We start from the raw sequence: 14,219 nt of genomic DNA, 5'->3' as shown, positions 1-14,219 counted from the left end.
CCTAAACAGCTGTACTCAACAGATATCAAAGACCAGATGTATTTACTGTGTGGCCCTTCCCAGGAAGGGCTGGTGGGCCTCTGCTCTAGAGTGATGACCGTCCCATTCTGGGACACATGGAATTCAACAGGCTGAAACTTAGCTAGAGCTTTAGATTCAGCTGAGCCGGGCCTGACATTTTAAACAAAACTTCAGCTGTTGCTGAGGCTGCTGGATCAAGGACCATATTTCCAGAAGCACTGCTCTCCACAGCTGGGGAACTGCGCCATGAGTCACCTGGGGCTGGAACCTCCTTCACACCCTCTGACCTGCTCTCCTTGGCCTCACTTCTGCCTCCCCTGGTTGAACCACAGGTGGATCCAGGAGTCAAGGGCCCAAAGGCTCACTCATGGCCAAGATTAAAACCTTGCCTGAATGGCAAATGGAAGCCAGGCAGACTCACTCTCTCCAGATTCTGATTGGTGGATTGTATAAGCCTGTTGCCCTTGGCGGTTCCTCTAGGTTGAGATGCAGGGAGGTGAATTCAGGGCCAAAGGCAAAGAGAGAGGGACAACTAGCTCAGGGAGAGCAAAGGAGGAAGTGGAGGCACACAGAAGTTGCATGATGGGAAGGCTGAAGGCGTTCACAGTCCTGTTCCCACCAGCCCAGCCTGGGGTGTTTGTCCTGCTTCTGTGAGACGCTGTCTCTATCTCCTTGACTATTTTGCTTGCATTCCTTTGATGAAATTTCTACTCTTTGAAGACAAAAGGGTATTTTTTTTTCTTTTTGATCTTTAAATTATCATCATTATTATGATAATCGGGTATGTATGATGTATAGGTATGGTCACACCAGCCAAGTGACATGGAACACACCTGTGATCCCAGCACCCAGGAGATGAAGGCAGAAGCAGGAGAATCAAAAGTTCAAGGTCATCTTTAGCTGGCTATGTAGAGAATTTGGGGCTAGATTGGGTTACCAAACCCTGGAGAGAAAAGGAGGGTGGAGAAGGAGGAAGGAGGAGGAGGGGAAGGGGGATGGGAAGAGAAAGAGAAGAGCCCTCCCTTCCACCCGCCTTCCTTCCTTGGTGAGACCCTCTCAGTTAGGGTATCACAACCAAAGTTCCTCTCCAGGACCTTGGACAGTACCCAACCCTGGCAAACATGGACCGCGGCTCCGAGAAGATCTTGTGTGGGAACCAGGGGAAAGCTCTGGGTCAGTGGAACAGCAGAGCATGGGTGTGGGATGATGAACGTGTAAGACCCATATCAGAACCACTTAGCTCTCCAGGGGCTCCTAGGAGGTAGGTTTGGCCAGGGCAACGGATTGATCCTGGAGGCCTTAAAACAACCCAGGCTGAGGTTTGGGGACTGACTTGCCGCAGGCGTTGGAAGGACCCGGCAGACATTAGCTGTATTCTTTTCTTGAACAAGGATTCTAATGGTCCAGGAAATGGGATGGCTTTATAGTGTTGTTTTGAGACAGGTTCTTACTACAGAGTCCTGACTGGCCTGGAGCTTGCTATGTAGGTCAGGCTGGCCTTAAACTCACAGGGGAGGAGAAGCAGGAGGAGGAAGAGGCCTCTGCCTCCTGAATGCTGGGGTTAAAGGTGTGTACCAGCACATCTGGGTATGCTTGACATTAAAAAAAATTGAACATATAGTAGCATGTTCGTATGAGGTCTGTGTGATGTTTAGACACATGCAAATGACATGTAAATGATCAAATTTTGAGTGATTAGTAGTATATCTATCATCTCAAACAATTATATTTCCACTGGGACGAAAACATTTAAACATTTTTCTTATTACTTGGAAATATGCAACCCATTAGTAATGAAAATACTCACTGCCAAAGAATACCATTTGTAACCTGGTACCTGTGGTCTAACCTCCTTCCAGGCAGGCCTGTAATCCCAGCACTCGGGGAGGCAGAGGCGGGCAGATCTCTGTGAGTTTGAGGCCAGCCTGGTCTACAAAGTGAGTCCTGGGCAGCCAACACTACACAGAAAAACCCTGTAAACAAAACAAAACAAAACAAAACCAACTAACCAGCCAAACAAAAACAGATCAGAAGAGGGGAAGTAAAAGTCCATCCCTACAGGAGCTTCAAGACGTATGAACTGAAAATGATACAATTTTCCCTCATATCAGGTCAGCAGAGCTGCTGCCGGGGACGATTTCCATCTCTTCCACATTTTAGCCCACGTAAGGAGAGTCTGAAAAGTAATTTAGTAAGTGCATTGTGAGCTTTAAAGATTTTCACATCCCTGATTTTCTGGAAACAACATCACCAGATCCATCTCACACAAATTGTCTGGTACAGTAGTTTACAGTAGCCAGATTCAAAATGAGCAAAATTTTTGAACAAAGATTTCCCCAAGGAAGATGTGCACGTGGCTACAGACTACAGAATAGATGCTTTGAGATTCCTGTCCTAGAAGAAGGAAAACCACGACTGTAACGGACAGCACCTCGTGCTACAGGGATGGCTCGCTGGGTGAGCTTGGGCAGGTGCTTCCTTTCTCTGACCACAGCTCTCAGGAGTTCTGGAAAGACTCTGCAAACACCATGATTTGGAAAACCTCCTCCAGTCTTCCTGGGGTCTTCCTGGGAAGGTCCAGGAGGGAGGCTTGGGTTCCCACTCAGACTTTCATACCAGGAAGCGCTCCAGATGAGACTTTCTGGGCCAGAGGTACAGAGGTACAGCATGCACTTGAAAATACTGCCTGGGGACTCTCACCTGGACTCCTGGCACTCCAGAGGCTGAAGCAGGACCATCTCCAGTTCAAGGCTAGCCTGAGCTATGTAGTGAGTTCCTGCCTCAAACAACAGTGACAGTGGTAGGAATTTGTTTAGGAACCCAACGGACTGCCACGACACAGACTAGTTCTCATGAGTTTGGAGGTGTGCACAGTAGGGCAGGTGCTGGTGCTGGCTTTGCGGAGAAGCCTCCCCTCCTAAGAACCCTGGTCCACTGTGGTCTGTGGGTGAGACCCTGGTGGAATAGGTTTTGACTTTAGGTGTTTGGGACATGCCTGGGGCTCTAGTTACTTCCCTTAGAACCAGAATGCCTTTTCCAGGCTACTTTCATTTCCTCACAAATCAGATCCTAAAGGTTCAATCCTGGACCACTGGGGACTCTGCCAACTCGGTCAAGAGGTGTATTTATATTTATATTTAACCATATGGAATTATTCTGGAGCCTGCCTGAACTTATCATATTGACCAGCAGGTGGCAGCACAAGAACACACAAGCATCAAAGTTGCAAAAGCAGGGATGGTCTGGTTCTGGTAACCTACAGAAACGCCTCCTCCTGGTAGCAACAGCCCACGCCATGCACACACTGCCTCCCAGGGAAGAGGACACTGGGCATGCTGGGTACTTACTGTCTTGGAAACTTGCTAACGTGGATGGTGTACGATGCACCGCCTGTTATTCTGATCTGTTCTAAGCGCGTAGCAAAGTCTGCCTGCCTCATCTTAAGCCAAGCACAGGTAGGTATCATCAGTCCACTTTACGGAGGGGAAAGCAGGCTCAGAGGGAAGACGGCACCCGTCCAAAGCCAGTGCTGGCCTTTCCCATCAGGTCGGGGAGACTTGGGTACAGCCACACCTGCTCTCTTGTTTCCTCGCTGGGGAGGTGCCTGACCCGGTCACAGGTCATCAAGCGAAAGCTTCTCATCGAGAATGCAGGGCTGGTGGTATTCACGGCTATGGAGGGGAATTAGGTAAGGGAGCAATGGGCCCAGAGTTTTCCTGGAGTGGGGTGAGGGAGGGGAACATGGGTTTTCAAAGGAGGTGGGCTGGGAGGCGGGAGACTGGAGTGGAGCCCTTTTTCTGCAGTGTGACTATGGGTAGGCCTGACACTTCCTGGGCTTTCCTTTCCTTGTGTGAACAAGATCGTGCCACAGGTCTTTGCTGGCTCTCTGCTGGGGAATCCAGCCATTTAACGTTGGAGTATTAAAAAAGAACTTTTTAGTTGTTTCTTAACATCTCTTTCTTTCTTTTGCGCCCCAATCCTTTTCAACACCAGGTAGGAGGGAAAAAAGGCTAGTGGGGAGAGGGGATGGAGTTTTCTTTAGCTGCTTCCTGCTGGTTAGGGTTGCTGGGTTCCTTGAGGCAGTCCAATCCTCATTTCAGGAGATCTCCAAATTCTTGTTCTTGTTTCTCTTCCTCCTCTTCTTGCCAAACTGCATCAACAGCAACCAGGAGCTGGGGGTGGTGTGGAGGAGTGGGGACACCAGCATTCTTCTTCCTTGAAGCCCCCTCAACACTCTCTGGGCTTTGGCCTTTATTCCTTCTCAGAGTCCTCAGAATTAAACTATCTGCAGCTGGCAAAGAGCCCCTCTCAGAGCCTGCACGAGGCAAATAGTCCGCTGCTGCTGCTGTGGACCATCTGAATCAGTTCCATATCTCACCCCTGAGACTAAAACAAAAACGTGTTTACATATCCTAAACCAAAACGTACACAACATTCTAACACCAAACTCATTTAGAGGAAGAAGCCCCAGACCTATGGAGTGCTTACTGGGATCAAATGGGGTGCCAGGTGGAAGTGAATGGAGTCTTGGTTCAAGCCTCGGTTCTTGCCCCAGGGCTCTTGCTCCAGCCCCTCCTTGAGTTTTACAGGCTGGACTCTCCAGAAAGCTGAGCTCTAATAGGTCCAGGAGCCCACAGCCAAGGAAGAGGGAGCAGGCTGCAGGTGGGGAATCCTCAGGCTGGGCCCAGGCTTGCCCCAAGCTGAGCAAGAGACTGAGTGAAGGCTTCCTGCAAAGCGGCTAAGCCCTGGTGCCACTGCGCCTGGTCATTTAGCTGTTCTCCGTGTGCCAGGGGTTGGTGTCCCCTGCCTGACTGACGTGCTCAGGGCCTCCACCTGTGCGTGAGCTGGGACAGGCTTAGTGGGGAAGGACCAGCTCCGAGGGGAACAGGCTAGAACCTGTCTATTCGTGTGAGTATGTGTGTGTAAGGTGCATAGTAGGGGATGTGAACTTCGTATAAGTGCATGTGTGTGTGTGTGTGTGTGTGTGTCTGTCCATGCAGTGAAGCCTGCATATATGCTTGTATATGTGTGTGTGTGTCTGTATAAGCGTGTAGTGTAGTATGCACAAATACACGTGTTCCTTTCTGCCAGCTCTAGGCTGCCCTGGAAAGGTATGGCTTCATCCAGCTTCTCAGGCCAATCCCCAGGAAGTAGACTTGCAAAGCGAGGTGGGGCAGGCACACAGGAGCCGCCCCTGGGTAGGAACAGAGCCACAACACTGAGGTTTCTGCCTGTGCCGAGCATGGGGCTCACTCATTCCCAGATGCTTTAACACTTAACACACACACCAGGCCACATACTGTTATTTGTGCTTATTGTGGGCAAAAATATTTCACGTCCCTATAGGCCCAGTTAGCAAGGGAAACGTTCACCAACCCCACAATTGGTTTGACAACTGCTTTCTTGAGCACCTATGATGTGTCAGACCCAATGCGTGATGAACAGATAAAAGTAGTCTTTGCCTTGGTGTCATCATAGTCTACAGCAGTGGTTCTCAAACTGTGGGCCATGACTCCTTTGAGGGTCAAACGACCTTTTCGCAGGAATTGTATAGCAGGTATCCTGCATATCAGATAGTTATATTACGATTAATTTTTTTTAAATTTATTACAGTTTTCTTCCTGCATATACACTTGTATACCAGAAGAGGGCACCAGATCTCATTATAGATGGCTATGAGCTGCCATGTGGGTGCTGGGAATTGAATTCAGGACCTCTGGAAGAGCAGCCATTGCTCTTAACCTCGGAGCCATCTTTCCAGCCCAATATTATGATTTATAATAGCAGCAAAATTACAGTTATGAAGTGGCAATAAAAATAATTTTATGGTTGGGGGTCATCTTAGTTAGGGTTTCTATTGCTGTGACAGAACACATGACCAAAAACCAAGCTGGGCAGAAGAGTGTTTCTTTGGCTCACACTTTCGTGTTGTTGTTTATCATCAAAGGAAGAAGTCAGGACAGGAACTCAAACGGCAGGATCCTAAAGGCAGGACCTGATGCAGAAGCCATGAAGGGGTACTGCTCATTGGCTTGTTCCTCAGCCTGCTTCCTTATAGAAAAAGGACCACCAGCCCAGGGATGGTATCAGCCACAGTGGGTTGGGCCCTCCCTAATTGATCACTAATTGAGAAAATGCCTTACAGCTGGATCTCATGGAGGCATTTCCTCAATTAAGGCTCCTTCCCTGCTGATGACTCTAGCTTGTGTCAAGTTGACAGAGAACCAGCCAGTACAACCGACCCCCTGTCAGCTTGGCACACAAACACATCACTATTAACCCTTCCTTTCCCGTTCATCCCCAAGATCTCACATTAAAAACAAATACTGTTAAAAGTCCCACAGTCTTTGCAGATTCGAACACATTAAAGTTTTAGTCCCTTTAAAATAGCCTTTTTTTTTTTTTTAAATCCAGTCTTTTAAAATTCAAAGTCTCTCAATTGTGGGCTCCAGTAAAACAAAAATAAACCAAATAGTTTCTTACTTTAAGAGGGAAAAATCAGGGCACAGTCACAATCAAATCAAAGCAAAACCAAATCCAACCCTCCAATATCTGGGATCCACTCACAATCTTCTGGGATCCGAAGGGCTTGGGTCCCTCCTGCAGATCTGCCCTCCGCAGCACACAGCTTGTCTTCTAGGCTCCGCTGACTCCAATCTACTGTTGCTGCTGTTCTTGGTGGTTGTCCCGTGGTAGTGGCATCTCCAAAATGCTGGTGTCTTCTGCTGCATCTGGCTGCACTTTCACCGTTAGCTTCTTACAGGCTCTCTTCGTGGTGCCAGACCTCAACTTCTCTGCATGACCTTTTTAATCCTGGGTCTTCAGCTGCCACAGAGAATGCACCTTCTGGCCTAATGGCCTCCTCTGGCCTCTCACAGTGCCAAGCCTCAGCTGCTCTCCCTGACCCCCTCATGCCTTCAAAACTGGGACCACCTGGGTGACTCTGACACTACCAAGTTCGGCTGCCAGCACGAGGTACAACCTCGGCCAGTTTTGGAACATGGCTTCTTTGTGCTCTCAGGAAACACTTTCTGGAAGATTTCACCTCACCGATGATGGTCTTTTTTTTTTTTTTTTTTTTAACATAGAATAAACACCTTTATTACATGAGCTATGAACGATGATTTATTTGCCTTTCCGGGCTTTGATCTTCCTCAGATAGAACTCCAGCTCCTTGCCCTCTAGCACATAGCCATCTGCTCGGCCACACTGGCCCAGTCTTGAGACAATGCAGGCAAGAAGCTTGCCCTGCTGGAACTGCTCCTCCAGGAGACTGCTGATTTTGGCGTTCTTTTTTCTTTCATCATATTTCTTCTGAATTTTATTTGATTGTTTTTTGTTTAAAATCTCTTCCTCCTCAGGAGTCAGCTTGGCCCCCTTCTTGCGGCCCAGGGGCAGTGCGTAGTGGGACTCACGGTGTGCTGTCAATGAGCACGATGCAGTTCTTCACCAGGGTCTTGGTGTGGACAAGCTCATTATTGGATGCATTGTAGACAACGTCAATGATCCTTGTTTTGCGAGTACAACACTCAGAGCCCCAGGAAAAGTTCCCCACATCCAATCTCAGGGCACGGTACTTCTTATTGCCTCCTCGAACTTGGACTGTGTGGATGCAACGAGGGCCAATCTTGGTGTTGGCGGCAGGCCGTCCCAGCTCATACTTCCGCTTCTTGTGATAGGGCTTTCTCTTACCCCCGGTCTTACGGCGCTTGTGTCAGTTGTCCCGAGAGATGCCCATCGCTCGGCACTGGCTGGAAAGAACCCGATGATGGTCTTAATCACCACTAATTTCTCAGCTCCAGCTGACCAGCATCAGTTGTCCCAGTAACGTAAAGGTTTCACTCCCATGGTGCTGGTCTCTTGTTAGTCGGGGCTAACTCTTCGCCCATGGATGACCAGAATGACAGAATCTTAATTCAAAATAGCAAATAACCCCTATAAAGGCTTTACATTTCACTCTGAAACTCCACATGCCAGGCCTCCATCTCCTGCACTGCTCTCAACATCTGTCTCTTCCAGGTTCCTGAAGAACACCCCCGGGAGCTCTCAACGCTCAATGGCTCTTCTAGCCCAAAGTTCCAAAGTCCTTCCACGGTCCTCCCCCAAACATGGTCATGTCTGTCACAGAAAAACCCCACTCCTGGTACCAACATTCCTCTTAGAGTTCCTGTTGCTGTGGTGAAACACCATGACAAAAAGCGAGTTGGGGAGGAAACGGTTTATTTGGCTTACACTTCTGTGTTGTTCATCACCAAAGGGAGTCAGGACAGGAACTCAAACAGGGCAGGGACCTAGAGGCAGAACTGACGCAGAGGCCATAGAGGAGTGCTGCTTACTGGCTTGCTCCACACTGCTTGCTCAACCTTCTTTCTTATAAAACCCAGGACTACCAGCCCAGGGGTCGCATGTTCCACAAGGGGCTGTGCCCTCCCCTATTGACCACTAATTGATAAAATGCCTTTCAGCTGGATCTCATGGAGGCTCTTTCCTTTCAGATGACTCAGAACCAGCCGGTACAGGGATCACCACAACATGAAGAACTGCATGAAAGTGTCGAAGTGTTAGGAAGGTGGAGAACCACTGTTCCAGAGTTTAGGGTGTGGATAAAGCTGATTGGTGGTTTGATGATTCTGGCTCAATTTCTCCTTCCCAGTGATTGGCCAGTAAAGCCGTGGGGGGCCTAAGCCTCTGGGGATGGCCTTTTCCAGGGACCTGGCATGCAGGGGCATTCATCTGTGTGGAAGAATGTGTCACGGCAGGAGGTTGGGGGCTGCCCTGTGTTCTGTACCTTGAGCTCTGGTCTGTGTCCTCCCACCAGCTAGCCCAGGTGCACAGAGGGACCAGGGCTCCATTCTGAAAAGGCCCAACCCGAAGTAGAGGCAGGTGCCCTTCAAACCCATAGGTGCCTGGTCCCTCTTGGGCACACTCGGTCAGAACATGGGGCTCAGGAACTTTTATTTTTCAAATGTGTCCTCACCTGAGTGCTCAGTATACAGCTGAGCTAGTGTGTCTGTGTTTAAACAGCCCAGGCTGAAACATCTGTTTGGAGTCGTTGCTTAGACCTGTTTGCAGAATCACTGTGGTGTATTCTTGACAGAAGGAAAAAAAAAAAAAAAAAAAAAAAAGATGCCTTGGCCTTCTCCTGCCCTTTCCCACCCATCCTGTGCAGAGCAGCTTAGCAGGTGCAGGTAGGAGAATCTAGGTCATTTTATAGGTCACACTTAGCCTTTGATTCCTTAACTTGGGGTCCTAGAAATTAAGCTCAGGAGAATCCTTGGTGGAGGCAGAAAGGCCTGGGGTCTGGGGAGACACAGGGTGGGGGAGGTAAGGGAGCAGGGAGGGCAGGAAGAGCCAGCTTCTAGTGAGGCTGTTCACACAGAAGCCTTCCCAAGCATCCTGGAGGTGGAGTGGGGGGCAGGGGCATAGGGAGCCTTGCCCAGGGCAGCTGAGTTTTAGCATACAGGAATGCTTTTCCAGTGAGGAGCTGAGATTTGGCTGCATTGGGTGCCTGGGACACCAGTGTCCACTGCATGCTGGGCTAACTCCAGCACAGCCCTGTTCCCCACATCCCCGTGGGTGCTTTGCTGTCCTAACAGCACACGCTAAGCGAGTTCACATCTCCGAGCTGTCCCTGCCCACCTGGACTCTGGTAAAGGGTAGCCGCCCTGTCCAGACCCTCCTCCTCCTTGAAGGCCTGGGTCAGCCCCATCACTCTCCCACCTGTTGTGGCTGGCATCGTCAGAGCTCCCTGCCACACACGCTCTGGAGAGGAAGCTTCCTGCCGGGACTGAGGGGGCTGAGGCCTGAACTTCGTCCAGCCCTTCCTTTCAGGCCCAGCAGGTGTGCAGCCTGCCCCGTGGGTCCAGTGACGCAGGCCAGCAGTGGGGAGGCTGCTTGAGTTGGGGATGAGCCAGGGCCTATGGCGGCCCCTCTGTCCAGGCCAGGTGGCCGCTGGCTGCAGCAGAAGGGCCTGCCGACGCCTCAGGTCAGACTTGGCTCCAGTGCTCCGCCCTGTCCTGTCCAGCTGGATCTGCAGCCACTGTTTGCTTAGACGTGGTTCTTCCCCGTAAGTGGGGCTCTGAGAAGCCTGTCCACTCCCACCAAACTCGAGAGAGAGAGGCGTAGGCAATGGGGTCTTCAAGGAGACTCCCAGTCCTTACAGTTTAAATGATATCAGTGCCTAGTTCTTTCTTTCCTTCCTCCCTCCCTCCCTCCCTTCTTCCCTCCCTCCCTCCCTCCTTCTTTCCTTCCTTCCTTCCTTCCTTCCTTCCTTCCTTCCTTCCTTCCTTCCTTCTTTCCTTCCTTCCTTCCTTCCTTCCTCTCTCCAACAAACAGAAACCAAATACCTGTGACATGCCAGGCTCTGTCCTTGGCTTGAAGACCTACCTATGAACAAGGAGGACAAGGTAGGTCCCCACCCTCACAAAGCCAAACTCTACTACAAAGAACAAGAAAACCAGAGTCACAGGGACCACTGATGTGAACGAGGCCCGGGAAATTCATGAAGGAGGGGACGGCAGCCTGCAGCTCTTCCTCCCTGATGGGCACTGGTCATCTGACAGCCCCACCAAGGGTCTTATTGCTCGCCCCATGCCCCAGATAAGCAAGCTGAGAGCACAGAGCTAGGTGACATACTCTAAGTCAGTGTGGGGCTGAGGTTCCCAGCTCTAGGACTTCTAAGCACCTTGCAGCATTGCCCCCCTGACCCCACCCTCCAACAAGGCCCCTTCATAAGGCTTTCCCCCACCCTATACCCTGGTTGCTGTAATAAAACTGTTTTTAAATACACTACCTGGTCTAAAACTCTGAAGAGGTTGCCCTGTCTGTGCCCCTACTTCTAGAGGATACAGTATTGTAAGCCTACTGGTGAGACCTCTCAGTCCTGTGGGACCCTCTCATTACGCAGAGCCGGTGGGACCCGGCCGAGTGATCTGTAAAGCTTTCTGTTCCAGCCCTGTCTCTGTGCACTTCTGGCTTTAAGTCATTGCCTGCCCCATAGTGCGATGGTTCTGGATGACAGGGCCCTCCTCCTGTGCCTACTAAGTCAAGGGACACACAGCGGGAGCACATTCAACGTCTCCGGCCGGGCCGGGTGCTGATATCTGGGTCCTGAGCTGAGGGGTTCAGCAAGTCCATGTGAACTAAGGTTGGAAGGAAGCCTCATGATTTCCTGGGGTCTTGGGGGGGGTGTCTTTCTGTGACAGAAAAGGCATCCAGCTAGTGGGAACAGCATGTACAAATAGAGAGAAAGAGGAGGTGAAAGGATCATGAAGCCATAAGGGGGTGTTGATGTTGGGGGGGGCGCAGAAGTAGGGTGGGTAGCTAGCTATGTGGCAGATTAAGGGACTGGGGCTTTGGAGGAGCTAGGCAGGCAGGAAAAGGGTGAGCAGCTTCCTAGGAAACTCTGGGGGGACAAATCTTGCATGGATTTGCATGAGTCATGTGAGCTCCGTGAGCCTCAGTTTCCCTTCTGTGCAATCTGAAGTGGTACCAACTCACGGGGACCCTTCCAGCCGTGCATAGGCTTACTCTGTGCTATGGTTGACATATGGTCCTAATAAGCAAAGAGACTCCAGAGGAAGATAGGGAGTTTCTCTAATGCCTGATCTCATCCTGTCTGGCTTTGCTGGGAGGTGTTTTGGAAGCCCTTTGAGAAGTCCAGGTTCTGGGGAGCTCTGTTCATAGGGGAGCCTGCGCGGCCATGCTCTTCTTCACCTTCAAGCCCTTCCTCTTGTGTAGCCCCATCCAGGGCAGGTTGGCATCATGGACCTGAGCCTGGGTGTGGATGTGACCCAACTCTGAGGGGGGTGGCATTGGGGAGATCAGCGGTATCAACACGGCCAGGGGCATCAGCTCTTCCAGGGCCACGGGGGAGCTGGAGGGTGGTTCATCAGGATCCAAGTTGGCATCGCTCCAGCCCTCAGAGCTCTCACTGTGGCCCTCTGGGCTGGTGGCTTCGTCCTCGGAGAGGGTGACCATCTCTGCCATGTCGTCCTCGGCACTGCTGTCCAAGTCCACCAGCTCTTGCTCAACGGCCTCCTCAAACCTGTTGGCAGTATAGGAACCTGTCACACCCTCCAGCTTCAGCTTGGGGGCTATTGCAGAGGCAACGCAGGGCTCTGCCACAGGTCCAGCCAGCATCTTGGCTCTGCCCTTGCCGGTCCAGAAAAGAACGAACTCCTGGCGGCAGGCGGCCACGGCGAGGCTGGTAAGCAGCGTGCTGGACACTAGGTACAGCAGGGCAGGCTGGCCCATCTCCATGAGGACCATGGCGACGAATGTGAGCAGCAGGCCCGCGGCATAGGCCATTGTACAGGCCGTATAGTAGACCTGTCGAGAGTGGATTTGGACATCAAAGCGATGACAGTAGGCCACCAGGAAGCCAGGGACAACGATGTCACCGAAGCCAAGGATGGAGAAGGGCTGGTCGCACAGTGTCAGTGCTGAGAAGCTCAGCCGGGGCACTTTCAGCACCATGGGCAGCCTCTCCTGGCTCGAAGAGTCTGCCGGGCCCGATGCCACTTCCACCATGATGCTCTCGCCAGTCTTGGTGAAGAGGGGCGTGATGAAGACAAAGAAGACGTCGAAGGCCAGCAAGGCCAGCAGGAACGAGGTGCAGTTCTTGAGCGTGGGCAGCCGCACCCGCCTCAGGACAAAGAGGCAGTAGGCAACACCCAAAGTGTCCTGCAGGAGCCACGCCCAATGCTCCTCATTGCGGTAGGTGACCCAGAGGAGAGTCACCATGGCACACAGGCCCGCCAGCAGCAGCAACGGCAGCTTTATAGGGTCCCGGAAACCAGGCAGGGCCCAGTGGTGTTGCCACAGGGGTAGGTGGTGCACGATGGGTGCCAGGCAGCTGTAGAGGCCGGTACTGGCACCCAGGCCAAAGATGCCAATCATGATGTAGACGAAGCAGTCATAGAAGAAATAGAGCAGAATCATGATGGAGCAGGACATGGTGACCACAGCGCCCGTCATGGCTGGCGTGAAATCCAAAGGTGCGTCTTCGTCGTCTTCATTGTCCCTCTGGAAACCCTCAGCTGCCACTGCTCGAGGTGGATTGTGACCCCCAAGCCGCCTTCCTCCTCGAGCCCGGCGCCGCTGCAGCCGGTCTGCCTCCATCAAGCCAGCCCAGTAGCCACCTGCGGCAACAGTGCCCACAGCCAGGATGAAGATGACCGCCATGTTATAGTCAATAATAGGCTCCAGCGGAGCGTACATGGCTACTCGGATATTGGTGTCACGGTGGGTGTGGCTGAGGATGTCCACCATGTCGGTGTAGCGGAGCACAGCCATGGGGATGCTGAGGGCGGGCCGGGGCTTGCTGGGGCCCTGGGACTTTGAGATGGTGTCTGAACACTGCTGATTGCTGACCTGGCTCCCAATGAGCAACCCACGGGCACCTTGGCCCTGGGCCAGCCAGCCCTTGGCATAGGAGCTGCAGTTACCACTCAGCACCATGGTAGTCATCTGGTGGAGGGGTCGTTGTCTAGGGGAGCTGTCCGGGCCCTGGGGGAGAGAGTCCTCATCCGGACACCAGGGTGTCTTGGTGCCGTCATGCAGGGGCAGGAGTGGGGCATGGCGCAGGTCCCGGGGAAGGGTGATGTAGTCAGAGCTATACAGGACACAGTAGTCCTTGCTCCAGTTCTTTGAGATGACACGGACCACGCCGTATTCTCCCCGGGCCTCGGGGCTGAGGAGAAGGAGGAGGAGGAGAGAGCCAATGGGGAGGAGGGACCCCAGGCATGCCATCCTCCTCAGCCACCTACTGCGTCCTCCCAAAGAGGCAGCTGCCCACAGCTCTGTTACCCTCCCGGGGAGAGGGTGTGGTTCTCTGTCACAGAGCAGCTTGGCCACTGGTCCTGGAAACCAGAGCCACACCTACCTTGTCACAAAGTGAGGAAGGGTACTCTGTGGGACACAGGCCTCTCAGGATCGTGTTCTTAACCCTGGCTCCAGTAGGGAGGTCACCTGAGATCTTATCCCTACCTAGACCCCGGTAATCCTAGACCAGGAAAGTTGAAGTAAGTTTGTACGTGGGGTTGACAGTGGAGATCCCAGGCAGCATTCTGGAAACAGCTTTATCTGAGAAAAGGAACCTATATTGAGAAAATACCTCCAACAGGCTGTCGATAGGTAAGTCTGTGGGCATCTCTTCTCTTCTCTTCTCTTCTCTTCTCTTCTCTTCTCTTCTCTTC

General features: G+C 51.9%; 1 protein-coding gene and 1 pseudogene across 1 annotated transcript; both read right to left on the bottom strand.

Annotated features, from left to right (window-relative positions):
• Nucleotides 1-7,106: 7,106 nt before the first annotated feature.
• Nucleotides 7,107-7,759, bottom strand: LOC129665708 (40S ribosomal protein S8-like; annotated as a pseudogene).
• Nucleotides 7,760-11,700: 3,941 nt separating this feature from the next.
• Sppl2c (signal peptide peptidase like 2C) lies at nt 11,701-13,773 on the bottom strand. The gene has a single exon (XM_055592051.1). It carries the CDS (start codon nt 13,771-13,773, stop codon nt 11,701-11,703), a length of 2,073 nt encoding a protein of 690 aa, XP_055448026.1.
• Nucleotides 13,774-14,219: the final 446 nt, after the last annotated feature.

The sequence above is a fragment of the Psammomys obesus genome, unplaced genomic scaffold (genome assembly GCF_907164565.1).
Source record: "Psammomys obesus unplaced genomic scaffold, mPsaObe1.curated_primary_1811, whole genome shotgun sequence".
Classification (NCBI taxonomy): domain Eukaryota; kingdom Metazoa; phylum Chordata; class Mammalia; order Rodentia; family Muridae; genus Psammomys; species Psammomys obesus.
This window is presented reverse-complemented; position numbering and strand designations above follow the sequence as displayed.